The sequence below is a fragment of the Electrophorus electricus genome, chromosome 20 (assembly GCF_041902795.1).
Source record: "Electrophorus electricus isolate QZ-2024a chromosome 20, ASM4190279v1, whole genome shotgun sequence".
Classification (NCBI taxonomy): Eukaryota; Metazoa; Chordata; class Actinopteri; order Gymnotiformes; family Gymnotidae; genus Electrophorus; species Electrophorus electricus.
In genome coordinates this window covers 13078195-13102620 of record NC_137516.1, presented here as the reverse complement: position 1 = coordinate 13102620, position 24426 = coordinate 13078195, and the positions used below count along the sequence as shown (strand labels likewise).

Genomic DNA, 24426 nt, shown 5'->3' with positions numbered 1-24426 from the left:
GCATCCTGACATTTCTGGTTCTAGAAAAGCAGACAGAACAAGAGATGTATGAATAGTCATTAATGTAAAGAATCTTTTTTGGGGTTAAATCATGAGACTATATTTAAGGCTGGCCAAGGTGAACTCTTCAATAGAGAACAGTGCCCATAGCAGATCAGTCATATGATGAGGCTTTAATTCCCATACAAACACACACACACACACACACTCAAATCTCTTGTATTTATATGAGGTTTAGTCCTCAATGACCTGTAACACTAGCCAAATAATTCTTAGTCTTAACCTCCATAGCCAAAAAGAACATTTTTGAATTATTTTTGGTTTTACAAATAAAACCTCTCTTTTGCATAAAATATTTGTCTTTACAAAGATTCATTGTGCTTTGTTTACTTGCTCCTGTTTTTGCTTTTTTTCCTGTGTCTGTTTATGCCTTTCTGTCTATACTTTTCACCATTTCTGTCTCCCTGTGCATCAATATGGGGCTTGGGAGATGAGGTGAGGTCCTGTGAGCAGCCTTAACAAGGTTGCAGGGGCAGAACATTGCTCGAGCGCAAACTTATTCCTTCAAGCCAAACATTTGTTCATCGACCGAGGAGCCCTGTGAGATCTCTGTGTCCTTCCCTTCAAATGGACAGGGCCATCTGCTTTAAACTTCCGGGATTTTCAGCCTGCCGGCTCACCAGCATCACTCTGATGTAGAGTTCGTTGATAGATGGGGTCCCAGAAGCCCGTTTGGCTTTTTCTGAGTCCCTGTCTGACTGCATTCAAAAGTAAGGCCTGCAGATTTCATCCTAAGTTATTGATTCTCTCTCTCTCGCTCTCTCTCTCTCTCTCCCCTTCTCTTGTGCTCTGTGTATTCTGGTAACCCTCTGTGGAGCTGCAGTAATCACTTTCTTCAACGAAAAGCGTATACTCCCAGGGACGTGTCGGCACTTGGGATGTATAGAGGTTTTGATGTCACTAGCTGATGTTGTTTTCAGATAAGGAATGCTATTATGTGGCAACATAATGTATTCTTGTCTGTGTTTCAGGAACACAATTATACAGGAGAACAATTGCAGGAAGATTTCAAAGATAGACATTCTGACATAGCAAAATGTTGGAGAAACATTGAACCATATATAGAAGGTTCTAATTACATGATTTTACATACATATTATGTTTGTGAGAATTTGAATTTCTTCTTGTTATGAAAATAGAAAGGAGCTTATTTCGGCCTTGCTTCTGCTGGTTTTATTTCTTCATTTATTTTCCGTATCGGAATAAGTTAAATGTCACGTTACACTGACATTTAATACTACAGGGGCAACACACAACAGCAGATGACAATGTCTGCACATGAACATGGAGGTGAACAGAAAACCTGATGCATCCATGTTCCTCAGTGTAGGAGGAGCAGGTGACTGGCTGCCCCTTTGCGTCCTCCCCTGTCTCAATGGCCAGGAGTGCTGCCTTTTGCCTTATTAAGGAAATTAGATACAGTTATTAACCTTTAAACATGAACTGACAGCTCTGAGGGATTGGATTGTTTTGCAAGACATTAAGTGTGCGTTCAAAATCAGCGTTTACACTCATCATCTGAGATGCCTGCTGCCGCTGGACGATAAGGCTTATGCGGTCTTATGCGACCAGACTGGGCCCACCGGGTGATATAGCCCTGTTTCCATCTGATCTAGCCTACACAAATAAAAGTCATGCCATGCTGCCAAGGAAAACATTGCCGGTATATTGACCAATCATGTACTGGTATTAATGGGGAAATCTAGAGGTCTGTTTGGAGAGAACAGCTTTATGTCTAGAGGAGATGGGATAAATTAAGTCTTCAAAGGCTGTGAATTATGTTTGTTTTTTGTTTTCATGGAAAATACTCAATAGTGTAATATGATGTAATAAAAGAGACACCTTAAAAGAAGAAGGAAGGCTGTTTGTGTATTGTGAATTTGAAAGGTCAGTAACTGTAGTATAGTATGAAGTCACATGTTAACACTGGGGACCCTATGTTTTTTGATCACCCAAGTTCATGTAACATCTGATCAATGGACAAAAAATTTGAGTTGTAGAACTGAATGTTTGTTATTTTTGCTGCTTCAAAAACTTCAAAAACTGCAGGTTTAGTAAATTAAAAGCAAATTTTGTTTGCCAGGATTCTTGTCTATATAAGGGATGTTGTAAAAATGCAACAAACACATATTTCGTTTGTTTTGTTTTTTTATGTTTGATACATATATAAACTCAACATTTTTAAGTAAGAGCTTATTGGTGTAAGCTGTGTTCTATATATTTCTTCAACTGCAATTCAGATTTATGATCTTGAACTAATAGTGTCCTTCATCTTGATTCCGAGTTAGACACCTAGCTCCTTATAACATTTTTGGTCTTGGTCTTGATTTGTGCTTGATTGCTTAAGGTCGTAGACATAGGTTGGTCTCACTCTGTCTCAAAAACAACACTACCAACAAGTAAAAAGTGGCAAAGCAATGCTGGTCCTTGTTTTTCTCTTTATCACATGTTTTACTCTGTATCACATTTCCAGTTTGGCTTTAACATGAGCTCAGCATCTGCATAAGGATTCTTCCTGTCATGTACTGGGTATGTGACACTGGAGCCTGAATAACACCAATAAAGCAACGTTTGATATGTGAGAGTGGATTACAGACAAGCGTTTATAGTCGACAGTTTCATTTTGATAAATGGACACGGCGCTCTGGAACTGAAAGCTAATCACTTACTGCAATGACAGAAAATACATGCTGAAAACCCCAAGAACCTGGCAAAGAAAGCCAGAGAACAACAACAATGTCAATATGGGATTAGTCTTTGAATTCACTCTAGCCTCAAAGGGAGCCATAAAGAGCTATTTGAGCTATTTCTTTAACAAGACTGGGGTTGATTGAATTTCAACACCCCCATTTCGAGAATACCAATTTATTGCTTTATTTTGTGGGCAGAATCTTATTTCCTGGAACAATAAAAGAAAAAAAAGCATTGAAATGGAAAATGAGAATTATGGGATTCTAATGTGCCAGCAACATTTATTTGCTAGTGGATGAAAGAACTATAATAAAAACAACAACAATAATAATAGTATTACACAAAAAAGATCAATCAAGACCAAGATTTTATAAATTAGGTGGTTTGGTAAGCACTACGATGTGAATTATCAGCAGTAATAACAACTTTAAGGGGCACTTCGTTTGCTGTACGATTACTATACCATGAACATCAGGCTTAAAACACCTCTGCAGCATTAAAAGTATCTTCTGATTGTTTGGTGGGCTGTTCAAGTGATGGGCTGCACTGACCTTTATTGGTGTTTTTCAGAGAGGTTGTGATATCAGATCGTTCAGTAACTTCCAGTTTCTTTTCTTCAGTGTTACACTGCCCCCTGGCCAGATATATTGGTAGTTACATTTAAGGGACTAATTTATGGCCCTCCACCCTTTACTCCACCCTACCTCTGGCAGTGGGGCCCCAGAATTTTGTGCTCCGCCAATGAGTATGTGTTAACAAGAGATGTAACTATATATTTCTATCGTTTTTATACAATAATATGTTTTATCCAGTGTTCATCCAAGCTATCCAAGCTAATATTCAATAATCTACTTTACATAGCAACAATTCAGACCTTGTAAGTTGAGCTTATTATTTTTGGGAATGCATAAAGGAGCCATCAAAAATCATTTGTGTTTATTACCTGACAAGTATGTATCTTATATTGCAATGTGTGGTTCCTATATAGCTGGGAAAAGAATGGATTTATTTCATAGCATAAGATGGAGCCTGTCCAGAGGAAGAGGAGCAATGAAAGGGAAAACAATCTGCAGGCCGTGCATGGCGTTCTGCTCATGAAGCACCTTTGCTGAAGTCTTTAGTTCTGCTATGGCATGCACTGCTATGGCATCCACTTTAATCCTTACAAATGTGAGATGTCACTTGCTATAGGTATAATTATGGCAATGGATGGAGAGAGGTACCTCTTCCAGGCCTTGCCAAAAAATACGGATACTCATGGTGCTGTAGTGGTACTTATTTAGTTGGACTCCCACGTTTAAGTAAGTCAGAATTATACTAAGATGCTGCTCTCTCTGAATGCATTAGGGGGCATCATTTGATTTCAAATCGATTTCTTTTCATTGTGAAGGAGCATAGTTAACTTACACACTGAGCAATGGCTGACAACATAATTGCTTTTGGTAGTGTTAACACCTGATTTGTAAATCTAACATTTTCACAGTGATATTTTCTTAACTTCTGTAGTGAATTTACCTGTGTTGGATATTTCAATTGGTGTCTTTCATACTTGTTTAATAAATCACAAAGCATTTATGAATTGAGTTATTATTGAGTTTCCCCAAGATGTTGGTCACATAGGGCTGTTTTTCTTTGACCCAGTGCTTTCGTGCTCATCATCTTGAAGAAGAATAAAGGACTGCCCAACCAGCTCTAACACTGATGCAAGGGTGTATGTGGTCTGGTCTGGTAGCTATACTGGCTGATATTGCCCTGGACCTGCTAAACTCCTACATTGCCTCCACAGACTTCCTGTACTTGCATACATAAAGATGAAAAGTCTAATGATTGTATAGATAGCCAAAAGGTCCATCCAACTGTTGCCACACTGATCAAACCTTCACTATACTACTGTACTACAATGACAACTCAGTTTGACCTATTACATTTAATAAATTGAATGAATTCCCTTTGGCTGTCTGAATCCACTGGTAAAGTCCAACTGATGACACACCTATTTAATGAATGCCTCATTCAACATTTAAATGAAAACTACTGTTGATTTAAAAGCACTTAAATATAACTTCAAATATAAAAGTGTGCTTGAACTGTACTACTTCCTGACTCCAGCAGTGACTTGGTCGATATGTAGCAGCACTATGGATAAATAATTTCCTAGTAGACATCAAAGAAATTCTGTAAATAATTTTGGATAAGACGGTCTGCCAAATGCCATAAATGTACATGTAAACATTACCAACTATGTCACCAGTCAAGCTACACAAGGTGTCCTCAGCTCTTCACAGCAGGAACCACTCAAGAACAACCCAAGTGCCCATTGTCTTTTGTGCCTACAATTACATCTCAACTGGATCCAAATATTTCAAATATATTTGGGCTTAGAGTCCAGAAACTCAAAATTAATACAAGACTGACATCTTGATTTGTGTTTCTGGACCCAGATGTGTCTCTTCCTCTTATTCAGCATAACAGTTGTATTTTTCCAGTGTCATGCAGTCTCCCCTGATCATTGTGAAAAGTTGAATCATCTTCACTAGTGTTTATCTATTTTGGGAGCAGTTACTTGACAGTTTTGTAAACTTGTGTCTCTAATCAGGGGTGCTGCCAGGGATTTTGGGCTCCCAGAAAATATATGAAAATATATAGCATTTGGTTCCTTCCACCTAATCTATTAATTTTTAGGTCCCTTTCAGTCATAGGCCTTTTTGGATTTGTTTCGGATCTTGGAGTCACCCCGGCCTCATTTTGTTTGGCCTTCGTGACTGCTTTTGTATTGGTGCGCTCAATAAATAAAATGCAATAATTTAAGAGTCAAAAGTATATAAAGGGAAAGGAAGTAAAGGAAGATTGCACCAGAGAAAATGGTTTGTAAAATCTCTGGAGAATCAGAACATTTCTTAGTAATAATTCATGGACAGTTTTGGACTATATTCTAATATTATGTTTAACAATATTATGGACCCTTGTTTTATGAGATGACCTCTGTTTTGTTGAGGAAACATGTGTCAAGCTAGTTTGTCTCTCTTTTTCATTGTCAGTTGTCTTTAGAGTTGTTTGTCTGTATACTCTTGACTGTGTAATAAGGAGTAGTTATTTATTAGTGGGAAGCTCCCTTACTAGAGATCTGATGGAGGAAGCAATAAAACAGGAGCTCAGTAAGTTCAATATCAGCACCATGAGGTGCCATGGAGCAGCAGTCCTTAAGCTCTTTATTGTAGCATACCTGAAGTTTTTTAGAAGAAATGTGCTGATTTCAGCATATTGACGAGCTTGACAAGCTATAGGGCTGGGTCCTACAGCTCCAGAGTACCAATTCCAACAATATAATGACCAATAATTGTACTTATTGGTCACTATAATATGTCAAAACAGATGTCAATGGATAGTTTGATTTGCTTAGTTTTCTTTATGTCTGTTCAGACTTTTTATATCTTACAAAAACCATGTCCAAATCCTATCCTTAGCATTCCCAAAAGCTTCATGTTAATGCATTTGAGACCATGGCAAATGACAGGGCCGAATGAAAGTGACCGTACTGTGTAAAGAGCTCTAGATAGAGAGCGCGAAACAAGTTCGTTCCAGTGCGCCGTACCAGATTTTGCAGACTTCCTCGAAAAAAAAAAAGTCGCCTCACCTGCTGAGCTTTCCAACATATCACTCCGCAGGGTCAGTTTATTTTCTTGCGAAAATATTTATCGATAGCTGTATATACGAAGGAATATAGTGAATATGTAATAAGTCGTTATCTATTCAAATATTCATAAAACGACATATTTATTCAAAAAAGTAACGTTCTATACGGCGGACTTTAGCTAAACTGTGGTACTACTTACGGTGGTCTTGCTTAGATTACAGGGCGTAATTTGGTCAGACTCAAATATGGCTACCATGGAGTGCAAGCTACAACTTTAATATTTGTGACTAAATAGCTATTTAGTGTTCAGTTTCTTTTCTTCAAACATAGTAGTTATGATATATTTCTTTTAGTTATTTTGTGTGCTGAACCAAATTCACGGAAATGTAACTATTTGGATGTGTTTTCTATAACAGTGTGGGTTTTTTTTTTTGTTCAAAATTACAGCTTGCTCCGCGAGCTGAACGGAATAATTTTTGATTAAAGGCAAGGCTCAATATCAGGTTGTTTCGAGGTTTTTTTATGGCAAGAGGTTTTTTTTTTACTGTCACCGGCTAACTGGATTCCAAAAAGCGTTTGGTACGACTTGTTTACGCACGAGCATCGTTGGAAGAATAGCCCACAGCACAGGGATGTAACCCTCAAGGATTTCGCGATGTGGGATGAAACGGAATAAAAATAAACTGATTGCCAAACTAAGGCGAAAGGAATAAATAGTTTAACCTTTTGGATGTTACATTGCCGATTTTACAAACATTTGGAGATAAACTGGATTTTTTTAACCGGAATATCTGAACTGCGGAGCCTATGTCGTTTGCTGTCTCTGAGGGATAGTGGTCTATTACCAACCCCCAAACCTCAGAAACACCAAACAAAGTACTGTATGTCAAAAACACGATTATTGACATGAAGGAAATATCTAAACATTGCTAGGGTTGAAGAGGTAAGTAGAAATACCTCATTTCGATTGTTCATGAATTGCAAGTCGTTTTGCTGTCGATATCACGTTTCCCTACAAATCTAACACGTCACCGAACAGTTTATTTTACTCGTGTCTATTCGGGCTTTCCTCTTTCTTCCACAGAGCGTTTCATAGTAGTCCTGGCGGTCCTAAAGGTAACCTGGTCAGAGCATTTGAACGGTGTGCTATGTCTCAAACAATGTCTGGTTGGAGTGTGTGCCCGTTATTGTATTCCCGCTTGGACACTAACGTTTCCAAGTTGGGCTACTCAGCCGAGGAGCGAGGCCTGTCGAACTGGTGTGGCTAGTCAGTGCTAAGCTACACATCTGAATATATTCTTCTGTTATTCGTACAGTCATATCACGTAGTTAATCTTTACAGTGTCTGTTTGCCTTTCTCAAACTCTTAGGATAAATCTTTGTAGGTTAGCTATCTTGCTATCTTCGGCAACAATCCTCGAAAGCTCAGCCATTGAGTTTCTCGGACCGTTTGAATCAGCCTCCTGAAGCACTACTTTGATGAATCAACCGGCTTTTGTGTATTATTTCCCTTAACCTTAACTGTTAGACTCAGAGCAATGTGTGGAAATATTATTTTATTGATAACAACTGAACATCCGTGTTGGGGGAAAAAATAAACAGTAATCTCCTGAGTCAAATGAACAAAGGCAAAAAGCTGGACATGCCCCCCTCATGTGAACCACTTGCTTTGTGTTCAGTTGTTAAACAAAGGCTATCAGTTTTTCCTTGTTCTCAAATGTTGCATGCCCTCTAAAATAAAACAACGGTATCATTTAAAATAGAAGCAAATATACATTTATCAGATGTAAAGTACATTAAGAGTTTTTGACTGTCCAAGTACTCAGAGTCTAGCTGTACCTAAAATAACTACTACTCTTGGTCCGGCTACTCTTGATGTTGCCAACATTTCTTCTTCCCATGTCTGTTCCCCCGTTTCTTGCTAACTGAGAATTGTGCCAATTATTTTTCCTTGTTCACTTGTAAATAAACTGCATATTCCAGACTGCTATAAGAACATATAGCATAGATTTGTAACTGATATGGAAGACCATCCCTTAATTCTGAAGACAAACAATAGTGTCAGAAGCTTCTATCAGTGCAAAACATCCACAAACAGTTTTAACAAGAGGCAAATGTACAATATTGTCCCCCAACAGCCCAGAAGACACAACTAATTGATCTTGCACTAACCCTTCCCTATGAAGAGTCACAGCTCCGGAGCTTCTTCTGTTTGTCAATCTTTCTTGTCAGTCACTGAATGCTGAGTCATCACAGAACTAATGAGTGTTGTGGCTTTATCAGTGACCCAACACCTTTTGTTTTCTAAACACATCTATAGGAAGTCTTTATTTTTGCAAGGCCCCCAGTATACTATGATGGTGGACCTAATATTAGCCTCACATAAAAAGTAGTATCCCTTTTTGTTCAATTCTAAGGATGCATGGCTTGGATGCTTGTTAAAAGAAGACTGTCTTGCATTTCAGGATGTATGCGAGCCACTGACGTAGCTCACTTGGCATTGTCGGCAGCGTGCGTGCGTGCACTCTATTGTTAGCGTGCGTGGCCTGTTCGGGGTGGGGGAAGGTGAGGGGCAGGGATCCTGAGCTGGAGCAGTGTAATTGTTTACTCACACAAAGCCCAGCTGAGGGAGGGATCCCGCGTAGTTCCCGGAAATGCAGCGTCCCACTGGCAGTGTGCCCTGTCAGCTGAACGGACAGGTGGGCACAGGCATCACGTTGAGCGAGAATAACAAGCCGAGTGATCAGCAGCAGTCAAGTGACAACGTGCACGCCACACTGGCCCCGGTGCAGCCGCTGCCGGCGCTGTGACAGAATGGAGTCCCTCTCCTAAAGAAGCATGCCTCGCTGAAACAGCACAAGCTGTACGGATGCTTGTAGAACTGTCTTGGTGTACCTACTAGAGAACAAACTGGAGCAAACTATTAAGAGACCAAAAGTTGAATTAAAAAATACATGTGAACAGTGTGTAAATAAGTGAGCGTTAAAGAGCTGGGCTGGAATTTGTTCCAAGACTGAAGTGAGAAATCTGTTTACAGAATTTTGGTACAGAATGTGAACAGCAGTATGATTTTACCATTTGTCCTTCATTAAAGTTATTAATTATAGATTCTGGACTATTTTGTACTCCCATAGTAATTTTTTCATTTCTAAAACCAACTATATCAACTATACATGCTTTTACAGTTTTTAAGTAATACCCTGTGCTGCTTTATAAATATGCTCTATGTAAAATGCATGGTTGGGCTTTGATGCCATTTTGAAATAAGGTTGTGAGCTCAGAGGGAACTGTTGTGGCTTGCATTAGCGTTACAAATATTACAGTGCTAGTGGAATTGGCGTCACTTAGATTGATGCACTAAATCACATGCACAGGCAGACAAACGAGTGCCAACCTTAGACACCTTTCACCTCTCACTTGCTCTAGCAGTTAACGATGATCTCTACTTTTGAAAAAACCTGGCCCTGTTTGATTGTGCACATCTTTGTCCATGATTCTGGGGCTAAGATCTATGCCACTATATTCTCACATACACTGGAAAAAAGTGTAACAGTCTTTGCATTAGTGGTACATGCTGGCCTATGCATTATGTATAACAGGTGTATGACTAGGGTTGTTACATTTAATATTGGTTTCATGAGGCCTGGTTGCTACATTTGACCATTTGAAGGAAGCCTCTTATTAATATCTTAATTTGTAAAATCATCCATGGCAGTTATTTGGCAAATAGCATTTTTTTTTAGCAATTCTATACCCATTTATGGTCCTTAATAAAATCAGCCTAGGTCAACCAGGTCAGCTATTTTAATACTGTTATAAAAGCAAAGTTCTTAACATGATCCCTCATAATGTGATGGATTGCATGTTTGAAAAGTGCTGGTAATGTTAATCCTGACCCACTGATATCATGTGTAATAAAGTGTCTGTGTGTAACCTTTTTTCTTTCTATCAGAATGTCATCAGAGGAGAAGATTCTGGACCCCTCTGACAAAGGACCCTCGCCTCCTCTCAGCAGCTCTGTGGCCACGCCCACTGGAAGCCCCGCCCCCATTGATAAACGGCCTCGAGGCAGGCCTCGGAAGGATGCTCTGTCTGCAGCCGCCCAACCTCCCCTTCTGCCCAGACAGAGAAAGAAGTAAGCTCAACTCTTTCTGAACTGCTTCTGTGTGTGTTTGCTTTGTTTACATTTAAGTACCTTATTGTGCTGTGATCTAAATCAACAGGTTGTCTATTACCAGTTGCTTCATGGTGGTTTGAATTCTAGAGTCTGTTTGACTGCTAAAACTTGGGACTGGCACAATAGAGAATACAGTAAAAGTAAAAGTTAGTGAGTTTAAAAAGATAACCAAATAAACCTTTTTTTCAACTCTTGGTTGGAAAGTCACTTTTACTTGAGAATTGAGTCAAGATGTTTTTCCATCTCTTCATACACACACAAACATTCCATTTTATGCATCATCCCCAAGAAAAGTTTTTCCACATCAGGTATGCGTTATGCTAGAATAGAAATCGTATTGTAATTGCCTTTAACCAATGGGGTTTGAGCTTCCCATCAGGTTGCCATAAGTTCTGTTTTAATACTTATATATGTGGAACAATTTAATAAATGTCGTTCATACTAAAAGCGGTTTTACTACAAGTTTTACTAACATTTAAAACTTAAAACTGTCTCCAGTAGAATGCAAAGGTGTATCTTGGCTGTCAGATGGGACAGCCTAACCCTACTAATATGAGATAATTATCAAAAAAAAAAAAATTTAATCCATATGGAGTTGTGGTCTTTGTAGTGTGGCAGTCTTGACCCCCCACAAGTCTGTTTCAATCATTCTCACCCTACTAATTCCTGGTCATTTGTGCGAGTTCACTATGCTGTATGGGCCTGTCATAAGTGACCAGTACCAGGACCTCTTGTGTAAGATGAAATTCAAGTAAAATAGCAAACCCCACATATACCTATATACTTCCAGTATCCACATGGCTGTCACACATTTGTTTCTTACGTATAAGGCAAAAAAGGACTATAATAACTAAAAAATAAAGTTCAATAGTCCATAATCAATTTAACAGATTATACCAGTACATTGCATGTACTACTCTTTCTCTGGACTTTTTCCAATCCCATATAGGTGAATTAGTGCAATGTGAGTTTGCATATGGCCGAGCCTTACTGGCTTTGGAGCCATATAATAGATTTAGCAGGTTAAATAATATAACTGCTTCTTTATTTTATCTTGGCATTCAGTGTCCAGGCTGCCTGAAGGGGACTTTATCAATTAATAATTTTTTCTTTATATTTGCCATTATGCAGAGAAATCTACATGTCTGTAGTTTGTAACTACTGTCAGCTAAGATCTGCTTACTATCTTGGATATTTCTATGTTTAAGGGCTGCTGAGTGGATTTCCTGTGTGAAGAAGATCTCTAGAGATCATTTGGCCTTTTAGAGCCCATTTGCAGAGCCACCTGTTAAAAGTGCCACAGACAGCGTGTGAGATTTGAGCCGAACGAACCTATTCACCATGCAAGATGATAATGTGTTCTGACTTCCTCTTGGCCTTTCTCTGCATTCAGAGGAGGGTTTCCAATGTTTGTCTGAGGTGACTGTCTAATTGGAGGGGAGTTTCCGTCATCGTCTTTGTGTGCTTACTCTGCACATGCTAAATATTTATATTGGTGAACGTACCTGTTAATTGGTGTTACTATTGTTAGAAATGAGTGTGATTGTACAAAGAACTAATTTTTTGTTTGTTTTTTAAGTTTGTAATTTATTTACTTCCTGCTGTTGGCTTTATTAGTACTCAAGTTTGTTTATGACAAAATAAAGCCCATTCATTGGTTGGTTTTAAGGAAGGTCATGAAGACTTATGTTTGCGTAACTGTAGTCAGACAGTTCCAGTTCATGCAAAAATCCATTCCAGATTTTCACTTAAACCCGTGAGCTGGCACTACTTCCAACAACAGATCCCCCCCCCCTCCATAGTGGGATCATGGGGATAAGTTATAGGGCTCTGTGCTTGGGGGTTGGGTGCCCAGTCAATCTAAAGGGGCTATCATAGCTACATTCTATGCTTTTTCATTTGCAAATAACAAATAATCATGTTTAAAGTAAGGTGTTGTCAAATTGACTGACTAGTAGCACATAAACCTATGGCTTTCTGATGTTTACAGTGATTAAGACAGGACTGTAATGAAGCAGCTGATTTTCAGATTGTTGTACTTGAACTTAAAAATAGCCATAGCCTGTTATAGTAGTATTCCAATGTTCCGACGTTTTCTAGAACATCCTGCAGCCTTCATATCAGGATGTGAGGTATTGGTTGGGAGTGAATGGATGTTTTCAGATGACCATTGCCAATTCAGCTCAAGATGAAATGGATATCTTTCTTTTATTTTCTGTTCAGCAGGCTGTCTGTGAGATTTTCTTTTCTTTTGCCTCTTTGTTGTGCGGTATCACAGACAGCTGTCTGGGACCATGAAGCACTTTGTAATTTTGCGACTGGTACTCGCTCTGTTCCAGAGTTCGGGCTTTCTGCGTCCTGTGCTCCTGCATTGCCGTTGTCCGGTCAGTCTTTGTGTTTCAACAGTTAGTCACTGTTAGAACATGTGGCAAATTGACGAATAAGTACTATGGGTAATAACATGATGGATGGGACCTGACAAAATGGGATTACATCTGTTGTGCCATGTCACAACTGTGGCAGTGAACTAACACTCCGAGTTTGTTTTGTGTATCATGTTATGTGAGAAATTATTTCCCCTCTAATTATAAAGGGAAATCTGTCATAGCATACCTGAAGGCTCAGATTTCAAACGTCATAGTAAGCCAAGTTTTCTGTCCTTTGCACTGACATGGTTGTATTCAGTTCAGAATGGGCAAATGGCAAACATGATCTCTTTGGCCATTAAGTCAAATGCCATCATGTACCTTTTCAAACCTATTAAAGGTGTGGCATGTGGATATTTTATGATACAATTTTGTAATAAGGCATCAAAAATTATATTTAAATGCTTAACAAGGCACAAAAGAAACAAATGGATGGTTTAATTATTTCTTTGGGAGGTGAAAACATTTTACTGGAAGAGATGTAGAGCATAACTAGTTATTGACATTCACGGATTGGCTCACATTCTTTTTGATGCATGGATTGTTTTGATCCCAGAATATCCCTCCAAATTATTTTCACTGTATACATCACTCTAAACTGAAAGTGTTTTTTTTTTCACAGAGTATAACAATTTTTACTAACACTTCTAAAGGATTGCTACATATCTCATTCTCAGTGATGCTGTTGTTACAAATATGAAATCAGAATGAATGATGCTGATAGAGGCATATTACAGACAATGTGTATACAATGTGTAAGCAAAGATTGATGTGCTCTGCCTTTCACTGAACATCATCTGGAAGAAATAATTTGCTTTTATGGAATAGCAGCAAGTTTGATTCAGAAAATACACTGACAGAGTATCTTAAGAATTATCTTTAAAAACCATGCAATATGACATTAGGTGTGAATACTGATGACCGTTTTTAAAGTAAGAGTAAAATTATGCTGAGGAGCTGTGTGTACGTTGTAGGCTGTCCATGATGTGATCCTTAAAAACAGATCCATATTGTTAACTGGTTAATGTGCACCAACTTGGCCTTAGACATGGCCTAAATCAAACCTAAAGAGTCTTTTGTTTGGTTTGGAGGTACCAAAGCACCTTCTCCCTGCTCCTTTGTGCTTCCCTCTGAGCTCCGTCTCTTGGTCTCTCCTCTCTTTCCTCGGTCCTCCCCCCCTCATAGCTCAGAGAAACATGCTTCCCTTCTTTTGACTCTTGTTACTTTCCTTTGCTACAATGGAGCTGATATCGAGGACTACTGTTTGTGAGTTTGGCAGTTGTCACCCATATGAAGCTGTGCTCAGGTTTAGCCGGGATGAACATTGTCCGGTTGTGGCTGTTTTTAGGGGATAAACTCAGAATACCAGTTTTGGGGGCATAATTCAAAAAGTATTTGATGACATAGCTGGCATGCATAAGACTGTGTGCAAGCACTGCTCCTTTTTGAGTAGACAAAAGATGCCTATAGCACTTTTGGTCACATGCCCATCATACATTGAAATGGTCACTTGTGTTATGAGTGTGAAGAGCTTGTCAGTCATTAATGTCCTATTCTTTTCTTCATTTTTAACCATAGCTTGGAGGAGGTACTGCTTAACTTTAATGTCTATCATAGAGCTTGGGTTGGGACAGTACTATCATGTCAGGGACTTAAACCTTCACAGATTTTTCTGGACTATGACAGTGTTGTAAAAACAGTTCATGCTTCTTAGGAATTTTCAGTAACATCCCTTTAACACTTAAAAAATAATTATTAAAATGAATAATAAAAAAAACCCACACATGCACAAACAAACCACACCCACACACTCTCACTCTGGGGTGTTATTGTCTCCCTCTGACATGGTTTTCTCAAATTAGTAAGTGTCCCAACACCGACTGCGTTTGTATTGTCCTTGGGTGTCCTTTGCAGGACAACTCTTGCAGTAGACTGTTTACTGTCACCACAACTTTAACAGATGGCAGGCGTACACAGACGTGATAGAATTGTCATCAAGTTTTATCCCATGGTGTATCATTTAAAAGGGTAGCCTTTCCAACCCTGATTGTAGCTATTCAGTATATACATACATACATACATACATACATACATACATACTTTGATAAGGATGTTCAGCGCTGTCCTCAACCCCCTCAGCCGTTCCTTGTCCCACTGCTCTTTGGGACCATTGGTTCGACCTTGTCATGTGACTGCCTCCTCACACCATATGACTGGGTAGTCTGAGAACTGGCACCATAGGCCGCAGTAGGCCATCACCGGACCATGTCCGGACTGGCCTATCGCAGCAGAAGGAACTCGCTAGGCTCAGGGTCCTGTAGGCTGACTCACTGCCCATGTTCACTCAATCTCTATCCTTAAATAGCCTACTCATCCATTATTCATTCCAAACGTTTCCTTCAGTCCTTTGGCATCCACTGATTTGTCTGTTTATAGCCTGAAGGTACAAATTAAGCTTGCATTTAGTTCCAAGAATAAAGGCTTATCTGATGCTCACCTGGCATGAGTGATCAGGTGATGCTGTCCTCCACAAGTTTACGGAACTGGGGCAGGAATCTCAGTGCAACCTGCTCCCTGACAAGCAGCTGCTAGCAAGGCAGATCAAATCTGCACTCTTGGTCATCATGGTTTACAACATGGGACTGTTTGGTTTGGTAATCAGCTTTGGTAAACAGGCTGTTTCTTGGCAAGGCAGTGATCAGCTGGTGCATTTAGTCTCATGGCTGAAGGCCGTTGCTGGACTTCCCTTGTTTCATTGATGCCAACCTCCTGCCAAGAACTGATGCATTTGTTTCTCATGCTTACTGACCAACATAAGCTGAAGGCCTGACTGTCACAGCTCATTTACAATAAGCACATTTCCACTCAGTGCAGGAAGCTTAGTCGGTTGCTTGTTGCCCTGTTAATTGGGAATTCCCTTACATAAGTTTACAGGAAGTAAACCTTTTTTAACTCAGACAAAGTTACATCTATCTTTATCTCACTGATGACTGTGGAGATGCAAAGGGCTTTAAACAAATGGCATTCCTGAAGTAGCCTGGTCCAGGCCCAGTTGAAACCCAGCAGTGGAAATGTGGAAACTGGACAAAGAGGTACAAAGTGGTGCAACGTGTGCTACAAACAAAGAGTGACTCTTGTCCTCCTTCAGAAAACTACATTTTCTTAGCATAGCAAAGGATGCTTAAACCAGTGTAAATCACATCCTTATAACCTGTGTGTAATATGAGCTAAATATTTTTTTTTTTTTAAGTAAAAAGAAAAACTACTTGAGGATTTGCTAACTTGTGGCTCTGTGATTTCGTTGTTGAAGTGGAAGGCATTGTGGTAGACTGGTCACTCGCTACCTGTCTATCAAGTGTGAGGGATCTGACTATTCACCTTCTAATGAGAGCAAAATAGATTCACGACCAACAGCGATTTGTTTATTACTCCACTGTTAAAGAAAACAAGCAATGACGTTTTCAGTTTGGCTGTGAAGTAAAGAAAGTTCAGGGTCAGGGAAAGGAGAAAGAAAAGCAGAAACCTGAGAAAGTGAGCTGGACCTGATAAAGAACTGCACTCTCCGTCTCTAAATTCATGGTTAATTACTCTGGCTTTAGTATAAATTTTAGAGAAAACTGATGTTTGCTTCTTAGCCTGCTGAGTTTTAAGGTGAACTGCAAATTTTTAATATGAAATTGGAGAATAAGCTATTTAACTCTGTCCATAGATATGTTTTGCTAGAAAGAAAACAAATCTTGTAAATATCAAATAAAATGTAGGATATTGGTTTTAAGCAGAGGTTGCGTGAACAGAGACTTATAACACAAGTAGCCTTTCTCTGTCTGCTCACTTAGTGCCTGTTGTACATTTGGTGTATAGCGGGTAGAACGGTGTTTTACATTTGAAATTCACAAGAACAACAATTATAAGGTTGATATTAAGTTGACATGGAATTACAGTTGCATTCAATAATGAGAAAAATATGCAGGCTATTCAAGTATAGTGTAAATTTCAGTAGTGAGAGCGTGAGGCTGCCATAATGGACAGACAGAGAGAGAGCGAGAGAGGGTGAGGGGTGTGTGTGGGTGTGTGTGTGTTTGAATGTGAGTACACTAAAGCTAAGAACCAAAAAGACCAAGACAATAAATGTCTCACTGTGAGACATTTTCTTAATGAAAAAATATCAGATTGGTATCAATATCAGATGGCATTCAAATGCCAGATATCAGATCAATACAGAAAAAAAGTTATCATGCCATATCTAGTAAAGATGCAGCACATGCTCATGCAGATAGAGCACTTGTTTTATAAACTCCAACCTGGCAACAGGTCAGATGACCACAAAGCAGATAAATCTATACATTTCCTTTGTGTTTTTATGTTGGTATACTTTTTTTAAGGTACAGGATTAGGTTAGTAGACTTTAAAAGTCTAGTACATTTTTATATATTTTATACATGTTTAGTATATGTTTTACATTTTATATTACTCTAAAACCGACCCAAAGAAAGAGGATTTAAGTGGTTAAAGTAATGGAGGAATGGTAAAACTGGATTAGTGGCAATGAAATCCTCATATTCTCAGTCTGTCTAAGCAGAGTGCCTGTGAAAAAGTGCCAGCTCGCACAAACAGACATGGATTAAGAAACACACACTGCTGAGGGGAAGCTGTTGCATCTGTGTGCAACAGAAACCACTCCAGAGGGGTTGAGTTGTGAAGATTAGTCTAAATAGTCCTGCACTGTGTTATATTTAGTAATGAGTGGTTAATTTTTACATTAGTTCAGTTGGTTACTGGAGAAAACACTGCAGTTTTATTGACAGTATTACCAGTTCCTGTAAACAGACTCTAATTTTTAATGAGCTAATTTAATGTTTGACAGAATTTTTGCTTTAATTTAGTAAGCATGCTAAATAGATATAATAAACTGTGTTCCTGCATTCACATTTTAACGTGATACAGGCGAGAGTGAAAGAATATTGCAGTGGGAAAGGACCTCAGCACAGTGACATTTGTGGTCGGATGTTTTAGATGTTGGATGTAGAATGTGCTAAAAAATGCAAAATTTCTCTTGCACCTTAAGCAATCTACTGGAAAATGGAAAAATACTTGATTTAACATGTTTAATGTAGCCCTGCCTGAAGCATAAGTTGGTGTTTATGACCACAGCGTCATAAAATACTAAAAATTTAAAACTCTGTGCTTTGTCTTTTAAATCGTGGAATCATATGTACTTCTTCATGGTATGTAGAGACACTAAGCATTTTTCATGTTAAGTATTTCAGATGTGCCACAGTGATTTGCCTCTGCTGTAAGAGTTAGAAGGGAGTATGTATTCAAAGATCAGGCTAATATATTTGCCCAGGATGATGTCTGGCTTTTGAGCCAATTTGGTTTTGCAGGAGCTATCTTTTTGGAACACTGTGCTGATCTGGGACCGATTTGGAAAGAGACACCACAAGGAATCGAGCTTTACCTGCCCCTGTCCTGACTAGACCTGGCAACATAACTATAAGTCTGGGATTGATTAAAACTGTTAGCTTCATTGTACTTCTCTGTTATTTCACATTAAAAAATAAAATTTGTGACCATTCCCTAATCCACCGTATGCTGTCTTGGTTGAAATGCTAAATATGAAAGCTTGTCATGCAGCTGGTGGACAGAAACTTTTAACAGCGACTTTGACGTCTGACCTTTTCTGTGGGTCTCGTACAGCTCTCCTGAGCTGACTGCATGTACTGCCCCCTCAACCCACAACGGCTGTCACCTTGCACAAAGCACTAAAACCAATTGGCAAACCACCAAATAAATGTGTTGGTTTTTTTCCAGCCTCCCCTCACATCAACCATTTCAAAGATACTAAAATTCCACTTAACTGTCTTGCACATCACTTTGATACATTTTTTAAGCTAGAAAGTAAGGGAAGGGAAGTATATTTATGGTCATTTGCATGTTCCAGAAAGGTGTATTTCTGGATGAGGTTTAAGGTGGGGTGAGAATGTTGTTCATATATGTTGATCATTGATATAGCTCAGCAGTTAAGGTACTTAACTAGTAATCAGAAGGTTGCTAGTTCAAGTCCCACCACTGCCAAGTTGCCTCTCTTGGGTTCCTGAGCAAGGCCTCAAGTTGTATTCACTCATAATTGTAAGTTGCTTTGGATAAAAGCATCAAGTAAATGCAAATGATTTGAAGCACCACTGTGACATAGTATCCATATTGTATTTTTTCCAGTAATGCCACCTAGTGTAGACATTACTGTTTGCTTACCATGAGTAAGTGCCTTAGTTTAAATCTAGTTCCTAGAGGTGCTTCCCATCTAAAAACCCTATATAAGCCTCTCTTTAAGATATGACTAATTACAGGTGTTCTTGAAGAGAGAACTGTCAACTTGGGTCTAAAATATGCAAAACTCTTTAATTGTCCTTACATTCATTCATTCCAATCATAATTATTGCCTATAATAATTGGTGAGCATTTTTTTTGTCATTAACAGAAAATGCATAGTTCAAAGAAGAATGGTTGAGGCTTTTTCCTATTGTCCATTACTCATTTTGCATGGCTATATGCACTTATGATAGGAAGTTTTACTAATGAAAACCTAAAAAAAAAAAACGCATATGTCACAGCACTGCCATGGCAACAAGCATCAGGCCCCAGTCTTGCTGTAGGCAACCCCATGCATCTTGGCAGCCTGTCAGTGAAACAGGAGAGAGCGAGGCAGAAAGAGACAGGCAGAGACAGACAGACAGACAGACAGACAGAGAAGGAAAGAGAAAAAGAGAGCATGAGAGAGAAGGAGAGGAGAAAATGTAACAGAGAGAGAGAAATGGGGGGTGGGCACTCAGGGAAGTGTGGTTGACATGAGGTTCTCTCAGGAGCGAGGGGCAGCATGGCTGTGGCCAGGAAGGGCAACTCCTGCTTGAACTGACCTTCAGCTAGATACCACCATTGTGCAGCCAAGCCAGTCAACTCGTACCACCACTCTCACCACTAGCACTCACACCACCACCACCACTCCTTTCAAAGTGACTAATGACCATGCTGAGCATCAAAGACATTACAGACAACCTGGCAGTATTTGTGCAGAGTCTATACAGTCTGCAAGTGTGGTACTTACAGAACGCACCTATACGATAGGACAATGAGTGTAGGTCCAAAGTAGATATTTGTGGCTGATGAGTAAACAAGTAAATGGACCAAAAGGTGTTTGGACAAAAAACATTCTATATACAGAAGGAACCATAAAAGATACCACATATAAGAACTGGGCCAATATCAGGGGGGGAAAAATGCTGTGTTGGATATTGGTAGAAATTTTTTTTTTTCTGATGCATCACTGTCCTTCCTCAAAATAGCAGCAGTGTTTTGCAGCAGTGTACCACAAATCATGTGATAACAGCCAGGATAATTTGGGCAGGTCACATTATAACAGCCAGGTTAGCTTGACCAGAGTTTATACACAACTGTAGAGTTTTATTCACATTTAACATTTAAAATTGTGTTCCAATGCAAATATCCATGCACCCACACACGTCATGACTGCTATTGTGTAGTTTCGATAACCTAGTGGAGATGACCTGTTTCCCCTTCTAGTAAGAGCATTTAAATTGGATAAAATAGCATCTTAACACTGTTCAGCACCATGGATCCATAACCAAGAATGATTTATTTATGAATAATTTCTTTAAAAAAAAACCCAACAACAACACAAAAGACATTGTTTCCAGTTTGGCTCTAAACTAAAGGACGGGAAATGGTTGAGGAATGGAGAAAGTGCAGCAGAAACATAGCTGGAAAGGAGTAAGTATAACTGAACAAGTAAAGCACTCTCCTTCACTAAATTCATGAAGTTAATTACCCCATGGCGTTTGTATACTCAAACCACATGAAAAAGTGGAAAAACTGCCGAGTGTGCTGTTAGTCTGCTGAATTTTAAGGTGGACTGGAAAATTTGAATAAGAAGCTATAGAATAAGCTAACTTCAGCTAAATCTGTGCATAGACTTTTTTTTCAGCTATAGAAATAACCATCTTGTAATTATCGGGTTATATTTCTATTGGTTTTGAACAGATGTCAGGTAGAGTTACTTACTTAGTAACTGGGGTATATAGTAACTAGGACAGCGATTTACCCCAGAAATTCATAAAAAGAATAATTAAAAAGTCAATATTACTATGGAATTGCAGTTGCATTCAGAAAAGAGGAAAAAAAATGTTTATTATATTTAGCTAATATATCCATGCAGGATGTTTGTATAAAAAAAATATAAAGCATGAACAATGCCTACAAAAAATATTCATGCCCCTTTGAAATAGTCAATAGTTTTTTTCATCCTGAAATAAAAAAAACTCAAAAAAAAAAATCTTTCTCCAGCATTTATACATTTTGCCTTTTAACAACATTCAAGTAAAAGGAAAACTAGAATAACCTCCTACTGCACCTGCGCCCTCTAGCAGGCCTGATCTGGCATAATCAAATAAATCACTTCATACCATCGAATATTCTTAAAATGCAGTACATCTATCAATACTAAATTCCTTATGAGTAATATAAGTACCTGCTCACTGATTTTCAGCCATCTACATACAACCATTCACCAGAAATCCCACGCTGAATGCATCCTTTTTTTTTGTTTTTGTTTTTTGGTTTTTTTGCTAAATTTCTACTACAATCATACCTGTCCTTTTAAATGGCTTTTTAAAACATGCTCCTGGTATAAGATAACTTCAGCTTTTGTTACAGAAAATTCAGTCACCATCAAAGCAACTGCGTGACATGTTCCTGAATAGACCCCGAACACCCTCCTTTCTTAGTTTCTGTCTTTGCTGTTTGGCCATAAAGAGCTATTTTCTTCAAGTGACATTCTTTCACACCTATTGAGTACCAAGGTGTTTTGGGTGAAGGGGAGAGGGTTGGTCTATCGAATTACTTCACAAGTGTTTTCCAGGCGCAATCTGCATAATTGGCAGCTGTTTTCACAAATGGAAGACACTTGGACAAAAACGTAGACACCTCACTTGCTATATTTGGGCAGCTATTGTGCGAGTTAGAGACATGCACACAGCAAAATATTGTCTTTTAGTAAGTTGTTGAACATTGTTGTGATGTTTTAGCAAAAAAAAAATCTTGCATACTCGACATATGACTGATGACTTTGTGTTTTTGGAGAGGTTCTTGGGCACTTTGCGGATATCTAGGACACCTAGTGGAAAATACTGTTTAGCTCCTGAATAATTTCATGTATATGCCCAAAATATTTACTTTATTTGACAAGACCATGGTGAATCAGTAAATGTAGAGCATGACTGAAAATGAATATCCAACATCCAAATACGCATTATAAACCCCAAAAATAATTTTTTTTAAAAGTATTTATTTATTTTTACATTTCTTCTGTATTAGATGAGCTTAAATAGAACCTAAATGATGGAAAAATAAGCCTGGATGTGAATGGATGTCTTGGCCCAAGTGTCTACTTCAATTTAAATCCTGAATGATCATTGTGCTATGTGTACAATTTCAGATGACTACTGTTAAAGTGAACAAGTACAAATCATTCAAAAATGAGCTTAAAACTGGACGTGCACTTAGGAGATAACAGCGTTTGGAAAAGTGATCTGTCCCCTGATTTAATTACAGCCATCACTCTGTTTGAATAGGTCTCTACCAGCTTTTCACACCTAGACTGGGGAATATTTGCCCATTCTTCTTTGCAGAATAGTTCAAGTTCAGTCAAATTTTTTGGTGACCACCAATGCACTGCCCTCTTCAAGTCCATCCACTTATTTTAGGTCAGGCCTCTGACTTGGCCACTGAAGGACCTTCACCTTTCTATCCTTAAGCCACCACTTTGTTTATTTGGTGGTGTGTTTAGGGTTATTGTCATGGTGGAAGGTGGACAACCTGCCAATCTTGAGCTTTCTAGCAGAGGGCCGCATGTTTTGCATGATTTGGATGTACTTGGCAGCATCTATTTGCCCATCTGAAGAGAAACATCCCCATCACATAACTTTTGTGAAGCACAGCGGTGGCAACGTTATGGTGTTTCTTTGGTGGCATGCTGTGTTTAGTTTTCGTCAAACATACTGCTTGGAGTTCAGTGCAGTAAGATCAATCTTGGTCTCATCTGACCATAAAACCTTTAGCGCATGACATTAGAATCTTCAAAGTGTTTTTTGGCAAAACAAAATGACATTCATCGTGCCACTTTTTCCCGGGCATCTTCTTTCCTTCCACCCTGCCATACGGGCCAGCTTTGTGTAAAGGTTGTGACATTGTCCTTCAAAGTTACCATTGGCCTCTTGGTAACTTCACTGATCAATGTCCTCCTAGCTTGTCCATCTAGTTTGGAGGGATGGTCCAATCTTGGCAAGAAGTTAGTGGTGCCACACGCGTTCCACTTCTTCAGAATGCTCTGAAAGGTACTTGGAGGGATAGGTAAAGCCGCTGAAATTTTTATATCTGTAAATGTTCTATTACCCTGCACTACTAGAAGTGGAATCCCCAAATCTGTTTTTATTCTGAATTAATCAAAACCATGACAATTGATGTCAGGTGTGGGTCAGTTGGCCTGTTGTGTGATCCGGAAGGTGATTAGTTGTATCTGATCAAGTTTATAATGATTAATCTAAGGGGCTATTTACTTATACAAATCAGCTATTTTACTAATTAATTTATAATAATTTAACAGATTTTTAAAAAAATTTGTAATTTTCACTTTGATGATGAGGGTTATACTGTGTTTGTTACACCCAAACAACTGAACCACAGCTCCACAGTGGATGAAAAATTAGTGGATGAAAAATTATCAGATTGGTATCAGGTGACATTCAAATGCAGTGTATCGGTATTAGATCAATACAGAAAAATTGGTATTGTGCCATCTCTAATTCTCATTCTTCAGACAATGGTAGTCCAAAGTGGTGCACTAGTGTCCTTCCCAGGATCCTTTGCAGTCCTGACTGGTGGGGGCAGGGCAGGCTGGTGTTTTCCTCATACAGGCTTGAGACCACCTCTCGCCCCAATATGTTTAGCTTCTAGTGTCCACAGAAATAAAATATACTGTCATTTCACGCTTCTTAGCAACAGGGAAATGCTGCAGGCCACTGGTGACAACTTGGGGTAAATAGGGTTTGTTTATGTTGATGATTCATGCACTGGAGATCTCTGACTCATTTCCAGGTGTGCCACAGGTTGGTGCCATGCTCTACAGCAGCATTACTGTAGAGCGTGTGTGCGTGTGTGAGAGAGAGACCATTTTCCTTCCTGTTTATTCTACAGTATTTGATTTTGAACTGCCTAGTGATTTTTACTCTTTTGACTTTTTTTTTCCTCTCTTTCCCTCCTGCACTGTTTGGATACATTGTTTACCAGTTTGACGTCGTGCGGATTTACTTTCTGGCCAACACTGGCTTTCTCCACATGATAACTCCATGTGTCTCTCATTCTCTTGC

The 24426-nt window shown here is 38.9% G+C and overlaps 1 protein-coding gene across 7 annotated transcripts in view; it reads left to right on the top strand.

Moving 5' to 3' along the window:
• Nucleotides 1-6525: 6525 nt before the first annotated feature.
• The window catches only part of kmt2cb (lysine (K)-specific methyltransferase 2Cb), an 81123-nt gene continuing 63222 nt past the window's right edge, over nucleotides 6526-24426 (top strand). For 5 of the 7 annotated variants that reach the window (XM_081703750.1, XM_081703751.1, XM_081703748.1 and 2 more), the window contains exons 1-2: nucleotides 6526-7328; nucleotides 10338-10520. In XM_081703750.1, coding sequence (XP_081559876.1) covers nucleotides 10339-10520 — 182 coding nt within the window. In that variant the 5' untranslated portion in view covers nucleotides 6526-7328; nucleotide 10338. The remainder of the gene's footprint in view (nucleotides 7329-10337; nucleotides 10521-24426) is intronic. The other 2 variants (XM_035536468.2, XM_081703752.1) reach the window with 1 other exon arrangement.